At 41.5% G+C, this 22,813-nt stretch overlaps 1 protein-coding gene across 1 annotated transcript in view; it reads left to right on the forward strand.

Moving 5' to 3' along the window:
• Positions 1-908: 908 nt before the first annotated feature.
• Positions 909-22,813, forward strand: part of NMRK1 (nicotinamide riboside kinase 1) — a 31,225-nt gene continuing 9,320 nt past the window's right edge. The window contains exons 1-7 of the mRNA XM_077280940.1: positions 909-1,032; positions 1,183-1,320; positions 9,563-9,616; positions 10,999-11,089; positions 14,329-14,377; positions 16,778-16,931; positions 19,881-19,952. Of these exons, the coding sequence (XP_077137055.1) occupies positions 9,588-9,616; positions 10,999-11,089; positions 14,329-14,377; positions 16,778-16,931; positions 19,881-19,952 (395 nt within the window). The 5' untranslated portion in view covers positions 909-1,032; positions 1,183-1,320; positions 9,563-9,587. The remainder of the gene's footprint in view (positions 1,033-1,182; positions 1,321-9,562; positions 9,617-10,998; positions 11,090-14,328; positions 14,378-16,777; positions 16,932-19,880; positions 19,953-22,813) is intronic.

Below are 22,813 nucleotides of genomic sequence, written 5' to 3' on the forward strand. Positions count from 1 at the left end.
GCAGACAAATGCAGGGGATAATGTATAGGGGAAGTTAGAGAGTGAGCTGTAGTGTACAGAAGCTACTCACAATCCAGGAGTAAAAAAAATTAAATAAAATAGGATGCCTCAAATAAAAAGTGTGTGGAATAAATCCTACAAAATCTTCTACAATCTTAGAAAGCACTTAGAAAGCATGTTTGGTCATACATATTATAAGTCCACCTAATAAGAAGCTGCCGATAATTGTACTATATCATGAAGCTGTTATTTGCCTGGTGTCATCTCTTTATATTCCACAGTCCTTTTCCCCTCCAGACGTCAGTGAAACTAAAGGTACCGTCACACTAAACGATATCGCTAGCGATCCGTGACGTTGCAGCGTCCTCGCTAGCGATATCGTTTAGTTTGACACGCAGCAGCGATCAGGATCCTGCTGTGATGTCGCTGGTCGCTGAATAAAGTCCAGAACTTTATTTGGTCGTCCGATCGCTGTGTATCGTTGTGTTTGACACCAAAAGCAACGATACCAGCGATGTTTTACACTGGTAACCAGGGTAAACATCGGGTTACCAAGCGCAGGGCCGCGCTTAGTAACCCGATGTTTACCCTGGTTACCAGCGTAAAAGTAAAAAAAAACAAACAGTACATACTCACCCAGCGTCATACCTCCCCCAGCGTCTGCTTCCTGACACTGACTGAGCGCCGGCCCTAAAGTGAAAGTGAAAGCCGCTGTGCTGTTAGGGCCGGAGCTCAGTCAGTGTCAGGAAGCAGAAGCTGGGGGACGCTGGGTGAGTATGTACTGTTTGTTTTTTTTACTTTTACGCTGGTAACCAGGGTAAACATCGGGTTACTAAGCGCAGCCCTGCGCTTAGTAACCCGATGTTTACCCTGGTTACCCGGGGACCTCGGCATCGTTGGTCGCTGGAGAGCGGTCTGTGTGACAGCTCTCCAGCGACCAAACAGCGACGCTGCAGCGATCGGCATCGCTGTCGCTATCGCTGCAGCGTCGCTTAATGTGACGGTACCTTAAGACTGGAGTCTCACGACCATGTAAGACAATCTATCCCAATCTCCTCCAGAAATGTGGGATGATTATGTCACGTGTGTCAGAGTGATGTCCGATAAAACATCACATAGCACTCGCCCGAGTTATACGCTCCTGTGACAGTGTAATTTGTCTCCCTTTTTTTCTATCTATAGGGCCATTTTCCCTTTCTGTAGTGAATCTCCACCCATCAGCTACATGAGCACATGATGTGTGACTAGGACAGCCATGTGAGCTCCTCCTGCCCACTTCCACTGAGCAGACAGGAGGCGTTCTCCATGGCCCTACACAAGGTAAGCAGGGGGCATATGCAATGTATTCTCTATAGTAGGCTACACTATTTCAGCTGCATTCAAAAGTGAATGTTACAACTTCCTATATATTTACCCAAAATAAAATGTACTCCTAAATAGAGAGTCCTCAGTGCTTGATACAAGCTTACGAGACTACTTAGCTGTCTTAATCAAGCATGGTATTCGAAGAGTCACATATTTACACAACACGACATAGGAATAGTGTATGAAATAAGGCGAGGCGTGATACTAATCATTACGGCAATTATCCGACTTCTCTGAATGTATTTGTGTATTGTATCTGCTCCTTGCTGTAGACATTACAGCCTGGCTATAGGAGAACGAGAGCTGTGTCTGCGCAGCTCATCACCTCAGTGGGAAGATCCTACAGGGTATATTCCCATGTGGCAGACTGACCCAGAGCTATCTACTTTATAGGTAATATACAGAGTGATTCAAAAAGGATGATCCAAACATGATAGCCACCGTAGAACATGACATGACAAGCATTTATAATACTTGGACGGATATTGTGTCTTTTCATCTATAATTGTAAAGCACTGCGGAATATGTTGGCGCTGTATAAATAAAATTATTATTATCTATACACTTCGAATGTTCAATAGTGAGCTCCATTTTTGTCTCAGACCAATTCACCAATGTTGCACTAGCCTCCATGATCACCAGATCTAACACCCTATGACTTCTTTCTATAAGGCTATCCTAGGATTTTGGTTCGGTGGGAACTTCTGAGTGGGCCCCTAACCAGGTAACCTTGATTATCACTGGGTGACGCACCCTAATAGTGGAGGAGAACCCCAGCAGATGACCGCGCTGTTACTGAAAATAATCTCTATATAACGACCAATATTGATATTACCGCCATATGGTCAGTGGTAGATACCAGCCCTACAGAACATATAAGAGATCACAGCACAGTTATAGATGGTGACTTACAGCTGACGTCCTTTCTGATGGAGTTGTTCACTTTTCTCGCCATCTTGCCCAAACCGACATGACAACTTCTTCCACCCAGGACTTGGCTGAAGAGATTACAAGAAAAACACATTTCACATCTCACATTTTAAGCATATCACCATCTATTCCCAACCTCCTTATCCTTCTGGTACCCCAATACTGCTGTCGTATGTGTCCCCATTACTGCACCTGTTGTGTGGTACTCTGTGCCCTCTAAATTCTAAAGCACCCCTCTATAATATAGTAATGCCGGGTGCAAATGCCCTAGAAAACAGTGCCCCACATTTTGCCCCCCAAAAAGTAATAATACCCTGTGTGCCCCTTTGATGGTCACAGTAACCTGAGTTCCCCTATAACAATGAGTGCCCACTTTATATTTAATAATGTCCCGAGTCTCCCTCTGTACAGCTCACCTATACACAGTATGATGCTCTCTTATACACAATATAATGTCCCCTCACAGTATATATACTGACCTCTTAGAATCCCTAAACTGTTTAATGGCTCCAATGCTGTATGATGGCCCCCTCACTGTAATCTCCACACTGTATGATGGCCCCCTAGAAAGCCTCTATATAGCATAATACACCAGATAGTCCTCAATATAGTATAATGCACTACCCATAGGTCTCCACATAGTATAATGTATTTCCCATAGGTCTCCATATTGTATAATGCTCTCTCCATAGCTAGAATCTATATAGTATAATGCACTCCCCATAGGCCTCCATATAGTATAATGCATGCCCCATAGGCCTCCTTATAGTATAATGCACGCCCCATAGGCCTCCATATTGTATAATGCACTCCCCATAGGCAGACTCTATATAATAATAATTATAATAATAATAATTTTATTTATATAGCGCCAACATCTTCTGCAGCGCTTTACAAATTATAGAGGGGATTTGTACAGACAATAGACATTACACCATAACAAAAATCACAGTTCAAAATAGATACCAATAGGAGTGAGGGCCCTGCTCGCAAGCTTACAATCTATAGGAAAAAGGGATCAAGTATAATGCACTCCCCATAGGGCTCCATATAGTATAATGCACTCCACATAGACAGACTCTATACTGTAAAATGCACTCCCAATAGGCAGACTCTATAGTATCCTGAACTTCCCATAGGCAGACTCTATAGCGTAATGCACCCCTATAGGCAGCCTCTGTAGTGTAATGCATCCCCATAGGCAGCCTCTATAATATAATGCACCCCCGCAGGCAGCCTCTATAATGTAATGCACCCCAATAGGCAGCCTCTGTAGTGTAATGCACCCCGATAGGCAGCATCTGTAGTGTAATGTACCCCTATAGGCAGTCTGTATAGTGTAATGCTCCCTCATAGGCAGCCTCTATAATGTAATGCACCTCCATAGGCAGCCTCTGTAGTCTAATGCACCCCATAGGCATCCTCTATAATGTAATGCTCCCCCATAGGCAGCCTCTGTAGTGTACTACACCCCCATAGGCAGCCCCTGTAGTGTAATGCAGCCCCATAACCACCGTCTGTAGTGTAATGCACCCCCATAGGCATCATTTATAATGTAATGCACCCCCAGCGACCCTCTGTAGTATAATTCACCCCATAGCCACCCTCTGTAGTATAATGCACCCCCATAGGCATCCTTTATAATGTAATGATGAACCCACATAGCCACCCTCTGTAGTATAATGCACCCCATAGCCATCCTCTGTAGTGTAATTTAGCCCCATAAACTAAATACCTCTCTTCCTCCTGGTTCCTGCGCTGCTCCCTGCTCCCGCTCATCTCCGACTGCAGGCGCCGAATACTGATGTCATCGCGCCCGCTGTCAGTGTCGGCGTCGGTGACATCAGATGCTGATGGGGATAATGGGAGAGGGAGCTGACCCTGCGATGATGGGCTGGGAGCCCACTACTGGCACAGGGGCCCCATAGCGGCAGTGCAGTGAGATCTATTCTCCCTGCTCTGCCACAGAATGTAACTGTATGGGCGTGATATGCATGCCGATACAGTTACAGTAGCGTAGCTCCAGGTGGGCCCCCTCAGAGTGCGGGGCCCTTGGCGACCACCCCCTCTGCCCCCCCAGTAGTTACGCTACGGAGGCTATATAAAGGACTCGGTGTATATGCCCCAAACCAGAAATCTACAGGATCTGAATGACCTGACACAACGCATCAATGAGACTATGGAGTTCATATCCGAAATGATGCTGTTTTTGTTCCTGGACAGAACTGGGCTGCCGTGTAGATGTACTGCCTATGGAAATCCCTGAACATTTGTAGTGTATAGATAAAACGTGGATATATAAAACCCCTAGCAAAAATTATGGAATCACCGGCCTTGGAGGATGTTCATTCAGTTGTTTAATTTTGTAGAAAAAAAGCAGATCACAGACATGGCACAAAACTAAAGTCATTTCAAATGGCAACTTTCTGGCTTTAAGAAACACTAAAAGAAATCAAGAACAAAAAATGTGGTAGTCACTAATGGTTACTTTTTTTAACCAAGCATAGGGAAAAAATTATGGAATCACTCAATTCTGAGGAAAAAATTATGGAATCACCCTGTAAATTTTCATACCCAAAAATAATATTTTATATAAAATTTAGTCTGCATCTAAAAAGCAGTGATCACACCTTGGAGAGCTGTAGCACCAAGTGGACTGACATGAATCATGGCTCCAACACGAGAATGTCAATTGAAACAAAGGAGAGGATTATCAAACTCTTAGAAGAGGGTAAATCATTATACAATGTTGCAAAAGATGTTGGTTGTTCACAGTCAGCTGTGTCTAAAATCTGGACCAAATACAAACAACATGGGAAAGTTGTTAAAAGCAAACATACTGGTAAACCAAGGAAGACATCAAAGCGTCAAGACCGGAAACTTAAAGCAATATGTCTCCAAAACAGGAAATACACAACAAAACAAATGAGGAACTAATGGGAGGAAACTGGAGTCAACGTCTGTGACCGAACTGTAAGAAACCGCCTAAAGGAAATGGGATTTACATACAGAAAAGTTAAATGAAAGCCATCATTAACACCTAAACAGAAAAAAGCAAGGTTACAATGGGCTAAGGAAAAGCAATCGTGGACTGTGGATGACTGGATGAAAGTCATATTCAGTGATGAATCGCGAATCTGCATTGGGCAAGGTGATGATGCTGGAACTTTTGTTTGGTGCCGTTCCAATGAGATTTGTAAAGAAGACTGCCTGAAGAGAATATACAAATTTCCACAGTCATTGATGACATGGGGCTGCATGTCAGGTAAAGGCACTGGGGAGATGGCTGTCATTACATTTTCAATAAATGCACAAGTTTATGTTGATATTTTGGACACTTTTCTTATCCCATCAATTGAAAGGATGTTTGGGGATGATGAAATCATTTTTCAAGATGATAATGCATCCTGCCATAGAGCAAAAACTGTGCAAACATTCCTTGAAAAAAGACACATAAGGTCAATGTCACGGCCTGCAAATAGTCCAGATCTCAATCCAATTGAAAATCTTTCTTGGAAGTTGAAGAAAATGGTCCATGACAAGGCTCCAACCTGCAAAGCTGATCTGGCAACAGCAATCAGAGAAAGTTGGAGCCAGATTGATGAAGACTAGTGGACACTCATTAAGTCCATGCCTCAGAGACTGCAAGCTGTTATAAAAGCCAGAGGTGGTGCAACAAAATACTAGTGATGTGTTGGAGTGTTTTTTAGTTTGCTTGTTTTTCATGATTCCATAATTTTTTCTCAGAATTAAGTGATTCCATAATTTTTTCCCTATGCTTGGTTAAAAAAATTAAATTACTGACTGGCACATTTTTTGTTCTTGATTTCTTTTAGTGTTTCTTAAAGCCAGAAAATGACTTTAGTTTTGTGCCATGTCTGTGATCTGCTTTTTTTCTACAAAATTAAACAACTGAATGAACATCCTCCAAGGCCAAGGTCTCCAAATACGGGATATATATATATTTTTTTCTTGCCCACATAAGGTACATACAGTGGGACAAATACGGTAAGTATTTGATACACTGACGATTTTGCAAGTTTTCAAGCCTACAACGAATGGAGAGGTCTGTAATTTTTATCGTAGGTATACTTCAACAGCAAGAGTCAGAATCTTAAAAAAAAATCAGAAAATCACATTGTATGATTTTCACATAATTAATTTGCATTTTATTGCATGAAATAGGTATTTGATACAATAGAAAAACAGAACTTAATGTTTGGTACAGAAATCTTTGTTTGTAATAAACAAACTACTTTTCCTGTAGTTCTTGATCAAGTTTGCACACACTGCAGCAGGGATTTTGGCCCACTCCTCCATGCAGATGTTCTCCAGATCTTCCAGGTTTCAGTGCTGTCGCTGGGCAACATTGAGTTTCAGCTCCCTCCAAAGTTTTTCTATTAGGTTCAGGCCTGGAGACTGGCTAGGCCACTCCAGGACCTTGAAATGCTTCTTACAGTGCCACATCTTAGTTGCGATGGCTGTTTCTTTGGGGTCACTGTCATGTTGGAAGACCCAGTCACAACTCATGTTCAATGTTCTTACTGAGAGAAGGAGGTTGTTGGCCAAAATCTTGCGATACATGACCCCATCTATCCTCCCTTCAATATTGTGCAGTCCTCCTGTCCCCTTTGCAGAAAAGCACTCCTAAAGTATGATGTTTCCCCCCACCATGCTTAAAGGTTGGGACGATGTTCTTGGGGTTGTACTCATTGTTCTTCTTCCTCCAAATATGGTGAGTGGAGTTGATACCAAAAAAAATATTTTGGTATCATCTGACCATATGACATTCTCCCATGCTGCCTCTGGATCATCCAGATAGCTATTTGTGAGCATCAAATGGACCTGGATATGTGCTGGCATGAGCAGGGGGACCTTGCGTGCCCTGCAGGATTTTAAGACATGACGGCATAGTGTGTTACTAATGATAATGTTTGAGACTGTGGTCAAAGCTCTCTTCAAGTCATTGACCAGGTCCTCCCCTGTAGTTCTGGGCTGATTGCTGACTTTTCTCCGAAGAATCCTTACCCCACAAGGTGAGATCACATGGAGTCCCAGGCCAAGAAAGATTGAGAGTCATTTTGTGTTTCTTCCATTTTCTAATAACTGTGCCAACAGTTGTTGCCATCTCAACAAGCTGCTTGCCTATTGTCCTGTAGCAAATCCCAGCCATGTGCAGATCTACCATTTTTTTCCTTTGGTTTTGGCCATGGTGGAGAGGTTTTAGTGTGACCGATTGAGTGTGTGGACTGGTGTACTTTATACAGGTAATGAGTTGAAACATGTGCAATTAAATACAGGTAATGACTGCAGAGTAGGAGGACTTCTTAAAGAAAAATTTAAATGTGTGTGAGAGCCAGGATTCTTGCTGGTAGATGGGTGACCAAATACTTATTTCATGCAATAAAATGCAATTTAATTATTTAACAATCATACAATAAGATTTTTTATTTTTTTAAATATTGAACACATCACCAATTTTCTAAGTAAATATATTTCTAAAGATGCGATTGACATGAAATTCTCACCAGACAACAACCCAACCAATCCACACAGCAAAGTAATCAAACCATTGATGTCCATAAATAAAGTTATGTGTAATAATGAGAAATGACACAGGGTAAAAGTATTGAATATGCTTAATTAAATTTCAGTAATACTTTGTACAAGCATTGCTCAGGTGTGATTTTGGCCCATTCTTCCACACACTCTTCAAATCCTGAAGGCTCTGTGGGCTCCTTCTATGGACTCTGAACTTTAATTCCTTCCATACATTTTCGCTTGGATTCAGGTCAGGTGTTTGGCTGGGCCATTTTAGCAGCTTTATTTTCTCTCTCTGAAACCAATTAATAGTTTCCTTGGCTGTGTGTTTGGGATTATGGTCTTGTTGAAATGTTCTCTCTTGTTTCATCTTCATCATCATGGTAGATGGCAGCAGATTTTTTCATGAAGAATGTCTTGGTACATCTGTCAATTTATCCTTCCTTCAATTAAATGAAATTTGCCAGTGCAGTGTGCTGAAAAAACAGGCCCACAATATGATGTTCCAACTTCAAAACTTCACAGTTGGTATGGTGTTTTTGGAGTGATATGCAGTGCCTTTTGGCCTCCAAACAAGGTGTGTATTATGGCATCCAAAAACTTAAATTCTGGTCTCATCTGACCAGACAATATACTCTCAGTATTTCACAGGCTGGTCTAAATGTTGTTGGGCAAACTTTAAATGCCCTTGAACATGCTTTATGTTCAGCAATTGAGTCTTTCATGGTGAGTGTCCATGCAGGCCATGCAGGTTGAGTGCATTCCTTATAGTTTTCATTGAAACAATTGTACCTGCTGATTTTATGTCTTTCTGTATCTCTCCTCTGGTGGTCCTTGGCTCTTGGACAACTTTTCTGGTAATTCCTTTCACTCCTCTATCTGGAATCTTGTGGGGAGTACCTGGTTGCGGCATATTTATGATGAAATGTCCATAAATTAAGTTATGTGTAATAATGACCGATGACACATGGAAAAAGTATTGAACACATGAAGAAAGAAAGGTGCAAAAATTCATAGATACTTACATTTTGACTCATCAGTCCAGAACACCCACTTCCATTTTTCTGCACTCTGTTTCTACATTTTCATGCATAGTTTAGCAACTTGCCATTCTTTCCATATCAAAGTCATAGTTTTTGGTCACAATTCTTCCACGAAGACCCACTTTTGGTCAGACTTCTCCAAATAGTAGATGGGTATAGCTGGGTCCCACTGGTTGCTGCCTTTTATCAGCTGATAGAACTGCTTGACATCTTCCGTTTTCCATGCTGTTAGCAATGGCACCACATGGAAAAGAAATGTCACAAGACATGACAAAATTATTGGATTCAGGACTGGGTTCAGGAGCTGCAGGACTACAGGAGACTCGTCATTACCCTGGCAGATCATGACACTTCATCTATCAAGCAGCACAATGTTACCATGTGACAGTATCACTGCAAATGGTGTCCATAGTTATGCATGGGACAGCAGGTATCATCTACTACATTATTTGTATGCTGAGAGGTAGAACTGTGTTATCTGTAGTGTTACTTTTCTATTTTTGGATTGGGGTGACCTTTGCACCACCCCTGGTGTTAGATTATTTAAAAAAGTTTATTTTTAATGAGTTCTTATTGACATTTATTTAACAGAAAGTGACATTTCTGAATATGATATTTAACATACTATTTTCTGATGTTTTAAACTGTAAAATATAATACCTTCTTGCATTGTTTTAACACAGAAGTAGAAACAAAGAAGGGCAGGCCATGAAAACGTTCATTGTTGGAATTGGTGGGTAAGTGTTCTTACAATAACATAGCAGATCACATCTCAATGTTTCTTATACTATACTATTAGGCTACGTTCACACGTTCAGTTTTTTCATCAGTTTTTTTTCCTGTCCTGTTTTGAAAATCCGCAGCTAAAATTCAGCGCTGATTTTAGCTGCGGATTTTGATCCTTTTTCTTCTGCGGATTCCACTGCGGGTTTCCAAATGCAGTTTCCTATTGGTGCTGCTGGAAACCCGCAGCGGAATCCGGAGAAAGAATTGACATGGTACTTCTTTTTTCCGCAGGCAAATCCGCGCGGATTTTCCTGGGGAAAAAAGGATCGTCGGCACAGCGGATTTTGTTTTCCATTGGGTTACATTGTACTGTAACCTACATGGAAAACGGATGCGGATCCGCAGCTGAAATTCCGCTCCGGATCCGCACCAAAAAACGCACCGTGTGAACATAGCCTAAATGTGGATTCTTAATCACCCCTCCATCTTGCCAGTGTCATAAGGTTGACTCTCCTTTCTGCATGGAGCCACCAGATACTGCAGGGTCAGGGTCTATCATAGGGCACGTGCATTATATGTAATCGACACAAACATATTTATACAGTTATACAGCTCATGTTAGAACTGTCTGTTCTTCCATATATTTCAGTCAGCCACAATCAGATTATTAAATTCAGTAATATACGGTACATATGGAAGATACGATGAGGCTGGTGTACTTACTATGAACATCCATGTTAGAATGGCTGTATAATTTTAATTTTTAAAGTTTACAGACACTCTTCCTCCACCTAGCCTGATTGACAGCTCCTTCTCTAGTGTCCAGCCCCGTTCTGCTTAGTTTTTCAGTGACGTCACTGCAATTCAGACCATCTGGCTCACTCAGTGCGGAAGCCGGAAGTCTCTTTTACAATGTAAGTCTATGGAACCTCATCCTGATGCTACATAGACTTACATTGTAAAAGCCACTGCACTATGCGTGACCTAGAGATTCTGCAGAGTGGTGAAGTTACTGAGAAGCAGAGCACAATGACGCAGGATACCGGCGAGAGCACCACTAGGCGAGTATATTAATACACCACACTACATTATATACATACATATATACACACACAATTGATGTAGAAAAATATTCTTGGGAGGGATTCTTTAATATATTGTGTTTCAATTGCTCTTCTTGGGAATATTGTTTCCTTTCAGAGACTGGACATTGTTCCAGTGTATCCAGGCAATCTTCTTCCCATTTTTGTACACAGCCAGTTGAAAAGCTGTAACAGATCTGGATAGTCATGTTCTCTGCTTCCCTTTATTGTTTTATCCATAATGTTGTTGTTGTTATTATTATTATTATTATATATGTGGATTTTGACATATTACATTTTTATTTTGGTAGTGTGACAAATGGTGGAAAAACAACACTTGCCAATAAACTTCTGAAAACACTTCCGAACTGCAGTCTGATCAGCCAGGATAACTATTTCAAGGTATCAATGACAGTAACCATATTGGAGGATTACAATCTCTAAAAGGTAATTCTCAAGTTTCGAAGCTATCCCCTCTCCGTGGAATAGGGAATAACTTCTTGATTGCTGGGGGTCCTATTTCGGACTGGGATGTCTATTGATTTCGAGAGCTGGGGAAGTGCGGAGGTCGATCATGCATGCTGCCTCTCCATTCATTATTATGGGACTGCTGCAGACCGGCTGAGCACTCCGCTCCGCTGTATCTAGCGGTCTTATTAACAAATGGAATCCGCAGTGTGCACGCTTGACCTCCGCTCTATTTACATGGGGCTCTTTAGAGCTCCTGTTTATGGGATCAGTGGAGATTTCAGTGCTACGAGCTTCAGCAATCGGGAAGCTATCCCCTCTCTCATGGATAGCGAATAACTTCAAACCTTGGGAATACCCCTTTAATGAACTTTACCTACATGCTTTGGACTTTATTACACAACATCAGAGTATTTTGTTATATTATATGTTTATTTAATAACAAAAAAAATCATCCATAAAAATGTGTATCCCAGTGTGTACTTTTTAGTCTGAAATTTGTGTCACTTCAACAGAAGAAGGCTGTAATACCAGGCAAAGCCACTATTAAAAGTATAGCCCCCTGGTAAACAATAGAGGGGATTTAGCCCTTGGGGTATGGCTTCACCCTCTCATAGACAGCTGCCGTGAGATCTGACATTGATGGTTATCCCTAAGGATAGGCCAAGAATATTGTTGTTTTGGAAAACTGCTTAAGGGTATGTGCACATGTTTCGGATTTCCTGCAGAACTGCAGCTTTTTTTCCGCGCAGAAACGCTGCAGATATGCAAGTGATTTACAGTACAATGTAAATCAATGGCAAAAAAAAATGCTGTGCTGATGGTGTGGAAAAATCTGCACGGAAAATGCAGCAGATTCAAAAAAGGACCATGTCAATTCTTTTGTGCAGATCTGCTGCGTTTCTGCACCCATTCCATAATAGAAATCTGCAGGGGTAAAAAAGGAAGAAATCTGCACAAAAATCTGCAACGTGTGCATATACCAAAAAAAGGCGCAGATTCTGACCTGCGTTTTCTGCCAAGAAATGCAGAATCTGCGCAGAAAATTCCACAGTCAAATCTGCAACGTGTGCACATAGCCTTAAAGCGACGGAATGACTGTTCAAACCAAGTTCTGTGCGTCATGGTGGAACTAGTCTTTTAGCCTACTTTCACACTAGTGTCGTGCACAGCACGTCGCCATGCATCGTTTTGTAGAAAAAACGCATCCTACAAAAGTGCTTGCAGGATGCGTTTGTTCTCCATTGACTTGCATTAGCGACGCAGTGCGACGCATTGCCACACGTCGCAACCGTTGTGCGACAGTTGGGTCGTGTTGCGTCGGACCGTCGCCACCAAAAAATGTTGCTTGTAACATTTTTTGGTGTGTCGTTCCCGTCTTTTCCAACCGCGCATGCGCGGCTGGAACTCTGCCCCCGCCTTCCCACACCTCACAATGAAGCAGCAGATGCGTTGAAAAACAGCATCCGCTGCCCCCGTTGTGCGGCGCATTCACTGCTAGCGTCGGTACGTCGCAACGACGCAATTCGTCGTGCGTCGTCCAACGCTAATGTGAAAGTAGCCTAAGGCTACTTTCACACTAGCGTCGGTACGGGGCCGTCGCGCTGCGTTGGCCCGACGTACCGGCGCATACTGTGCAAGCGCCGCACAACGGGGGCAACGGATGCTGTTTTTCCACGCATCCGCTGCCCCATTGTGAGGTGCGGGGAGGTGGGGGCGGAGTTCCGAAATGGCAGACCGTCGGCACAAAAAAAGTTACATGTAACGTTTTCTGCTGCCGGCGGTCCGCCACAACACGACGCAACCGTCGCACGACGGTTGCGATGTGTGTCAATACGTCGCAATGCGTCACTAATGTTAGTCTATGGGGAAAAAACGCATCCTGCAGACGACTTTGCAGGATGCGTTTTTTCGCCAAAACGACGCATTGCGACGTATGCCAAAAAACGCTAGTGTGAAAGTAGCCTAATATACACCTTCCCATTTGCTTGTTTTCTCTCTCTCTCTCTTCACCACCCTCTTGTTTGATTGACAGCTCTGGCCTCATGAAACCAGAGAAGGGAGGAGATAGGAAACCAAGCAGGTGGGAAGGTGTATATAACTGATTGGCCCCGCCATGAAGCACCGAGCAGTGGGATTTATTTTGAACAGACATTGTGTGCTGACAGAGTCCCTTTAAATCAGGGGCTGCGTAGAAAGCAATCCTACTCCTTTATGTAAAAAGCTGTCGCTATTCTTGAGGTACCTTCACACTAAACAACTTTGCAACGATAACGATAGCGATCCGTGACGTTGCAGCATCCTGGATAGCGATATCGTTGTGTTTGACACGCAGCAGCGATCTGGATCCCGCTGTGATATCGCTGGTCGTTGCTGAAAGTCCAGAACTTTATTTGGTCGTCAGATCAGTGTGTATCGTCATGTTTGACAGCAAAAGCAACGATGCCAGCAATGTTTTACAATGGTAACCAGGGTAAATATCGGGTTTATAAGTGCAGGGCCGTGCTTAGTAACCCGATATTTACCCTGGTTACGATTGTAAATGTAAAAAAAAAAACACTACATACTCACCTTCTGATGTCCGTCAGGTCCCTGGCCGTCTGCTTCCCGCACTGACTGTGAGCGCCGGCCGGCCGTAAAGCACAGCACAGCGGTGACGTCACCGCTGTGCTCTGCTTTTACTTTACGGCCGGCCGGCGCTCACAGTCAGTGCGGGAAGCAGATGGCCGGGGACCTGACGGACATCAGAAGGTGAGTATGTAGTGTTTTTTTTTTACATTTACAATGGTAACCAGGGTAAATATCGGGTTACTAAGCGCGGCCCTGCACTTAGTAACCCGATGTTTACCCTGGTTACCCGGGGACTTCGGCATCGTTGGTCGCTGGAGAGCGGTCTGTGTGACAGCTCTCCAGCGACCACACAGCGACGCTGCAGCGATCGGCATCGTTGTCGATATTGCTGCAGCGTCGCTTAATGTGACGGTACCTTTACAGACAAAATTCTCATATGTTTACTAAAGAAAACATTTTCAAAATAATAATTTTTTTCTTTGCACTTATTTAAACTTCATCATACTGTTTGTGCTTTTTTTTACTCTGAATTTTATATTCTTACTCTTTTTTTATGGACATGTCATTATGTGACTGTTACATTTTTATCATTTGGAGTTTAGCCAGAGGAAGAAGTTGCAACAGATGAAAGAGGATTTAAACAGTTTGATGGTAAGAACTTGTGTTATCACCATGTGCGCTCATAAATGAAGTACGCTTAATTGTCATATCCATACATAGACTGTGTATACATATAAAGGTTTGGATTATCTGTCATTATTATTGCTCTGATCTATGTAAGAATGCTGATAGTGATAATCATATAGAAAGGATCTATGTGATCTGCTAATTATCAGACCTACAGAACATATGTCCCTGATCATCATATATGCTGGAGGTGCAGAATAGCAGTAATAAGAGGGGTAAACAGCAGTGCTCTAATCCTACCAAACTAAATATTCTGGGTACCTTTGTGATATTCCGATACCCGTAGCGTCTCTAATTTTCATGATCTCGGGTTGGGTGAGGGCTTATTGTTTGTGTGCCAAGCTGACGTTTTTATTGATACCATTTTGGAGCAGATATGATCTTTTGATCACCCGATTTAAAGGAATGATGTGGCAAACAAAAAAAAATGTAATTTTGGCATTTTTACTTTTTTTTTTCCGCTACGCCTTTTACCAATCAGATTAATTCTTTTTATAGCTTGATAGATCAGGCTATTCTGAACGCGGCGATACCAAATATCTGTATGTTTGATTTTTTTTTAATTCTTTTATTTTGAATGGGGCGAAAGGGGGGTGATTTGAACTTTTATTTATTTTTATTTTTTTAATATTTTTAAAAACTTTTTTTATCACTTTTGGCATGCTCCAATATTCTCCATGAGAGACTAGAAGCTGCCATTACTTGATCGTTTCTGCTACATACAGGCGATAATCAGATTGCCTGTATATAGCAGAATTACTCACTTGCTATGAGCACCGACCACCGTCAGCGCTTATAGCAATCTGGCTATGATAACCATAGACGTTTGCAGGAGACCTCTGGTGGTTATGCCAACCCATCGGTTTTTTTTTAAAGAAACTGTGGATTTTTTTACACCACTTAAAAAAGAACCTAGACATGTTTGGTAGCTACAAACTGGTAATGCCCTGGAGAATCATAATGGAAGGTCATTTTTAGCGTACATGGCAACAACAAAAGCAAAACAAAAAACAATTGTGAAATTGCACGTTTTTTGCAATTTCACCGCAATTGTTCTCCCGTTTTCCAGTACACGATATGGTAAAATCAGTGGTACTGTTCCAAAATAAAACTCGTCGCGCAAAAAATCAAGCCCTCACATGGCCATATTGAAGGAAAAATTTAAAAGTTATGGCTGTGGGAAGAAGAGGAGCAAAAAATGGAAACTCAAACGGAAAAACCCAATGCGGTGAAGGGGTTAAATATATACTTTTGAGGTTTCGGTCTGCAATGATCTTCAAATGAAGATGTGCAATTATATTTATATTGCAGCTGTCCCAGGATTAAGCAGCTAGAAAGTAGATATAAGGATTGTAGTCGTTTATGGCTTAATGATTTACGGTACATTGGAAGCTCTTAAGTAAAATCGATAGGATGACAGTTTTCTAAACGTTAGATGCACGTAGAGACAAGAATATCCAAACTGTTCCAACATTTGTATATTTCTATAACCTCTTAAAAGAGTAGATGGCAAAATGAATTCATACATTACACATTAGCATAAATATGCAAAAATGTAGGTGTACAGAATACCTCAATCCAATCGAGAATCTGTGGAAAGAGCTGAAAACTGCGGTTCACAAACGATCTCCATCAAACCTCACTGAGCTCGAGCTGTTTGCCAAGGAAGAATGGGCAAGAATTTCAGTCTCTCGATGTACAAAACTGATAGAGACATACCCCAAGCGACTTGCAGCTGTAATTGCAGCAAAAGGTGGTGCAACAAAGTATTAAGCTAAAGGGGCCGAATAATATTGCACGCCCCACTTATCAGTTTTGAATTTCCACAAAAATTTAAAATAACCAATAAATTTCGTTCAACTTCACAATTGTGTTCCACTTGTTGTTGATTCTTCACCAAAAATTTACATTTGGTATCTTTATGTTTGAAGCATGATATGTGGGAAAAGGTTGAAAAGTTCTAGGGAGCCAAATACTTTCGCAAGGCACTGTATGTAGGCATCCAGAATAGTTAAATATGTGCCTCTTTTCAGTGTATAATTATCCCTCACAGGCAATGTAAAAATGAAAATTTTATCGAGTCGAGACATGCCAAAAAGAAGAATGAAAATATTGTGGACAAGAATGGAGAAAGACATACGGACAAGCTTCACTCCAGGAGTTACTGGTTGCACATTGTGTATTGGGGGCCATGTTTAATCTAATTAGGTAACAGTGGTAAAAGATCAATAACAACCGTGGCTAAAACTTATGGACATAATGGTTTGATTATTTTGTGACCTTAATCAACTGTATCCTATAATACAAATATATATATAAGAATTAAATTCTAATGAGTAACGCAAACATATACTATCTTTGTAGTGCTCGAGGCCTTACAAATGGAAGCAATGATGTCAGATGTACTTTCATGGACCATGCAGCATAAAGGAAAGAAACAACCAAAAACATTACAAGAAAAATGTGAAAAACCTGTGCAGTTTTTGATAATTGAAGGCTTTCTTCTTTACCACTACAAGTATGTAAGTTTTCCTGGCTAGTAATACCTGGTTTATGGTCTACTGCTTATTGCCTGGGTTACTGGCAACCTCCGGAATCTACGAGAAGCGGTTGGTCTCCTAGGCAAGGAGTGCCATGCTTGCAATTTCTTTGCTATAGAATTTGGAAGCTAGCCAGATCTGACTGGCTTCTTTGTCTATGCAGCATTGGATGAGTGCAGGGGCAAAGCAACAGACAGAATGGGCTGGTAGGGCAAAGATACCCTTGGTCCACACGGTCAGTCAGGAGCACACGTCCTCGGCAAGCAGGAAGCTGGGAGGCTGAGGAATGGTGCACTCCTGCTACACAACTGGAGACAACCCCATCAGCTACAATTCATTGCAACAGCTATAAACTCAACACCATGTTGCACTGTCTACACAGTTCATACAGGAAGGAATTGTGCATTTTCGATATGGCTGTTCAATGAAGATTTTGGCAAATAAAGAAAACACAGTTTTTATACATTTTCTTTTGTAGACAAAGAGGTGCTTCTCACAAAATTAGATTATCAAAAAATTAATTTATTTCAGTTCTTTAATACAAAAAGTGAAACTCATATAGAGTCATTACAGAGTGATCTGTTTCAAGTGTTTATTTCTGTTAATATTGATGATTATGGCTTACAGCCAATGAAAACCCAAAAGTCATTATCTCAATAAGTTAGAATAATTAGCAAAAAACACCTACAAAGGCTTCCTAAGCATTTAAAAGGGCCCCTTAGTCAGTTTCAGTAGGCTGCACAATCATGGGGAAGACTGCTGACTTGACAGATGTCCAGGAGGCAGTCATTGACACACTCCACAAGGAGGATAAGCCACAAAGGGTAATTGCTAAAGAAGCTGGCTGCTCACAGAGTCCTGTATCAAAGCATATTAATGGAAAGTTGAGTGGAAGGAAAAAGGGTGGTAGAAAAAGATGGGATAACCGCAGCCTTGAAAGGATTGTTAGGAAAAGGCCATTCAAAAATTTTGGGGAGATTCACAAGGAGTGGACTGCTGCTGGAGTCATTGCTTCAAGAGCCACCACACACAGATGTATCTAGGACATGGGCTACAAGTGTCGCATTCCTTGTGTCAAGCTTATGACCAATAGATAACGCCAGAAGCGTCTTACTTGGGCTGAGGAGAAAAATAACTGGACTGTTGCTCAGTGGTCCAAGGTGTTGTTTTCAGATGAGTCATTTTGCATTTTATTTGGAAATCAAGGTCCCAGAGTCTGGAGGAAGAGTGGAGAGGCCACAATCCAAGCTGCTTGAGGTCTAGTGTGAAGTTTTCACAATCAGTGATAGTTTGGGGAGCCATATCATCTGCAGTAGACCAAAGTCAGGGCAGTCGTCTACCAGTAAATTTTACAGCACATCATGCTTCCCTCTGCCGACAAGCTTTTTGAGGATGTAAATTTCATTCTCCAGCAGGACTTGGCACCTGTCCCCACTGACAAAAGTACCAATTCCTGGTTTAAAAACAACAGTATCACTGTGTTTGATTGGCCAGCAAACTCGCCTGACAATAACCCCACAGAGAATCTATGGGGTATTGTAAAGAGGAAGATGAGAGACACCAGACCCAACAATGCAGACAAGCTGAAGGCTGCTATCAAAGCAACCTGGGCTTCCATAACACCTCAGCAGTGCCACAGGCTGATCGCCTCCATACCACGCCGCATTGATGCAGTAATTGATGCAAAAGGAGCCCTGACCAAGTACTGAGTGCATTTACTGAACATACATTTCAGTAGGCCAACATTTCGGATTTTAAAATAATTTTTCAAGCTGGTGTTATAAAGTATTCTAATTTACTGAGATAATGACGTTTGGGTTTTCATTGGCTGTAAAGCCATAATCCTCAACTTTAACAGAAATAAACACTTGAAATAGATCACTCTGTTTGTAATGACCCTATATAATATATGAGTTTAACTTTTTGTATTGAAGAACTGAAATAAATTAACTTTTTGATGGTATTCTAATTTTGTGAGAAGCTCTTGTACACCTAATTTCTAAAACTTATAGGGGTTGTCCGACCTTAGGGTAGAACGCTGGGGTCACTCTATATGGCTGCAGACTACTGGTGAATCCATTATCCACTAGATAGGAGATAATGTATTATTTTAAGTTTAATACTTTACAGGGGTTGTCCTGAGTTAGGCTAAGTTCATACTAGGCTTTTTTGCTGCTGTTTTTCTGCAGCAAAACCTGCACTCTTGGCAGCAAAATGCAACAAAAATTAGCATAAAAAAGCAGCAAAAACGCCTAGTGTGAACTTAGGCTAACTCAGGACAACCCCTGTAAAGTATTAAACTCAAAATGATACATTATCCTATCTATTGGATAGCGAACAACTTACTGCTGGGACCTGCAGGGATCTCTTGAACCAGAACGTGCAGAACATGGACTTGAGTAGTCAACCTCCACTCCATTCATTGGGACTACTGGATAAAGCCAATAGACACTTGTGGTTTCAGGAAGAGACTGAAGTATTTTAATGAGATACTAGATGCTTTTGATATCTTTTTAGGTCACATATTATTTTAAAGTGTAACTGTAGATTCAGGAGAACTTGCAGCGGGATGTCTGTGTCTGCCTCTTGATCCTCCTCTTTCTTCACACACCCCTCCATAGAACTTTATGAGCATCAGCTGTTATCCCCTATCTCCGTAATGGGAAAGTTTGTCTTCACTGAATAAAGATTTTATCCATGAAGTAAGAGTGAACGATCAGTCCAGGAGGAGAAAGAAGCAAATTTTTCTGATAAGATATATTACAAAGTTGCTTATTTTCCCATGTTCTATTGATTTATGTAATAAAAATGAAAATTATAGGTACAGTTTATATAAATGAAAGTAATATGCTGCCATGTGTGATAAGAATTTAAAATTATTTAAAAAAAATTTATATGTGAAAATAATCCATGATGTATTGTTTTAGGAATTTGGATGATGTATTTGACCTAAGGTATTTTCTAACTGTTCCATACGAGGAATGTAAGAAGAGGAGAAGGTATGTGTAACATTCCATCACCACTGCATTTATCATCACAATAATATTCTGAAATGTGTGGCAGCTTATTTCAGATTAGAATGGAGAGCTGATTTGCAACACATTAGGAAATGTTTTTTGAACTCTCTGATGCTAAACCAATACATTCCACTATTTTATTAATATCATTGCAGATAGCTACATATCACCTGCTCCAAAATAGTCTTATCAATTATCCATCTCATCTCGGGAAGTTATCACCTATATCACCCCAAAAAAAATGGGCTCTGAAATGCTCTGTTTGAAACACTGAGCAGATCTTTCTTCAAGAGAACCTGTCACCTTGGAAAACACTACATAACAGCATTCAGGGCCGCCATCAGGGCATTACTGCCCTTACTGGCATATAGGGCTGAATGAGCAGAAGCAAGGAGGGGCAGGATTCAGACAATTCAGTAACTGAATGTGCATCCTTGGACTAACGCTCAGTTAAAATCTATTGCCGTCAGAGGCCGGCAGCTTATGTCGACATGCACATCACCGGCCTATGACTTCATTGCCATGTGCTGGTGTGTTCGCACCTCATATGGATGAGGAAGAAGACGCCACTGGACCACGGCCAGTTAAGGAGAAACTTTGAGGGTTTCTGTATGGGGCCAGGATGGGAGATCATATGGGACTTGGCGGCAGGATGGGAGGACAGATGGGGCCTAGGGGCAGGTTGGAGGATATATGGGTCCTGGGGGCAGGATGGAGACACATGAGGCCAGGATGGGAGATCATATGGGGCCAGGATGGAAGATCATATGAGGCTGTTATTCAATTAATAATTAATAACGGCGATCACATAGAAAAGAAAAAAGAATGTGCCTGCTCTTAAAAACATTCCTCTCTCTCTTCTGACATGATATGCATGTCAGAGGAGAGAGAAATTAGGTCCTCAAGTCACCCCCGGTACCTCCGCCAACTCTTCCTGAAAAAAAAAAAGTGGGGCATGCGCAGTGCGCCTGCCGAGAATTGCCAGCTGGCACCTGGTAACAGCAGGGATTTTTCCTACTGGTTCATTTTCACTTTGATAGACTCTATCACAGTGATCAAAAGCCAATAATTAGTATGCACCCCCATTCCTGTGTCATCCCCTTAGTCAGATTACATTTTTTTTTAATTTTTATTTCTTTCATTCTTTACCATTAGGGTTAGGTTTGGGATTAGTCTAGTGTTAGGGTTGAGGTTAGGTTATGTTTGAGGTTATGCTAGGGTTAGACTTAGGCTAGGGTTAGGGTTAGCATTGGGGTTAAGGATTTTTCAAAAGTAAAAAAAAATTATGACGATATGACAACTAGTGTTGAGCGCAAGTGCTTGCTACTCGAGTTTGCATCGGGGTCGCTCAAGATACTAAGTGCATACCTGAGCACCTGATCCAAACTAACAACACTAATGATAACATATTCAATATGACAACCTCATGTTATCAAATTCTGTGTAGTAAGATTGGGTTAAAAATCCTCACTATACCCCTGGATAAAATTCTTGAGGAGTGTAGTTTCCAAAATGGGGTCATTTGTGTTTTTTTCCCCTCTTTATGCACATCAGGGACTTTCCAAAAGTGACATGGCATCTGCTAATGATTCCAGTCATTTTTATGTTCAAAACGTCAAACAGCGCCGTTCCTGAGCCCTGCTGTGCACCCAAATAGTAGTTTTCCCCCACATATGGGGTATCTGCGTACTCAGGAGAAATTGCACAACAACTTATAGGGTCCATTTTCTCATGTTACCCTTGTGAAAGTATGAAATTGTGGGCTAAAGCAAAGTTTTTGTGAAAAAAGTAAAATGTTCCTTTTTCCCTTCCACATTCCATTAATTCCTGTAAAGCACCTGAAGGGTTAATACACTTCTTGAATGTGTTTTTGAGGACTTTTGAGGATTATTTTGCCTGACATTCGTCTCTGATTTAAGGGCATAAGAATTTTAAGTTTGAAAATTGCGAAATCTTAATTTTTTTGTCGAGTTTTCGATATTTTAATAAATATACGCAAATCATATCAACCAAAATTTACCACTAGCATGAATCACATGGTCATGGTCGGATAAGGGTTTGCATCCGGCAGCTGTGAGCCCCAGCTGTCACTGCCAGGAACGGTGCCTGCCTTGCCCCTGGCTGTTTAACCCTCTAAATGCCACAATAGATATCGATCACAACATTTAGGAGGCTAGGAGAGGGAAGGAACTCCCTCCCCACTCCGATTGGCACCCCCACAACATCATTGTGAGGGCCTGATCGTTGTCATGACGACCTCTGGCTCTGCCAGGTACAGTAGATTGTTTAGACAATGCCAGAAGCATAGTCTTGGATGCTTCTGTCAGTGCAGTATTGATATGTATGTGCAATGCATTATACCAGCGATCTGAGTAATAAAAGTTCAGTCGAACTGTAGGTCAAAGTTTGGTTGCCTTTGAATTTGACCCCAAACTCCATAAAAGCCAAAGGGGACCCGAAGTTTTGTGCTGCAAAATGGTGGTAGTAAGGAGTAGAGGGCTGCAAAAGGAAGCAAAATGGGTTTAAGAACATGACAATTGCACAGCAAACAAATGTGGATAGGGAAATTACTTAAAATAGAGTAAAAAAAATAATAATAATCTTGCACCATGAGGCAGAGGTCCAAGTGAAGGAGGTAGCCAAAACTGTATCTGTGTTTTTTTGGTTTTTGTTTAGGAAAATTACTTAAAATAGCATTGAACAAAAAAATAATAATCTTGAATCAGGAGGCGGAGGTCCAACTGGAGGAGAGGGTTGAGGAGGAGGTGGACGTGGTGGTGAAGGTGGAAAAGGCAAACAAGGAGGTAGACTACACTGTTTTTGTTTTGTTTGTTTTTTTAACA

The sequence above is a fragment of the Ranitomeya variabilis genome, chromosome 1, assembly GCF_051348905.1.
Source record: "Ranitomeya variabilis isolate aRanVar5 chromosome 1, aRanVar5.hap1, whole genome shotgun sequence".
Classification (NCBI taxonomy): domain Eukaryota; kingdom Metazoa; phylum Chordata; class Amphibia; order Anura; family Dendrobatidae; genus Ranitomeya; species Ranitomeya variabilis.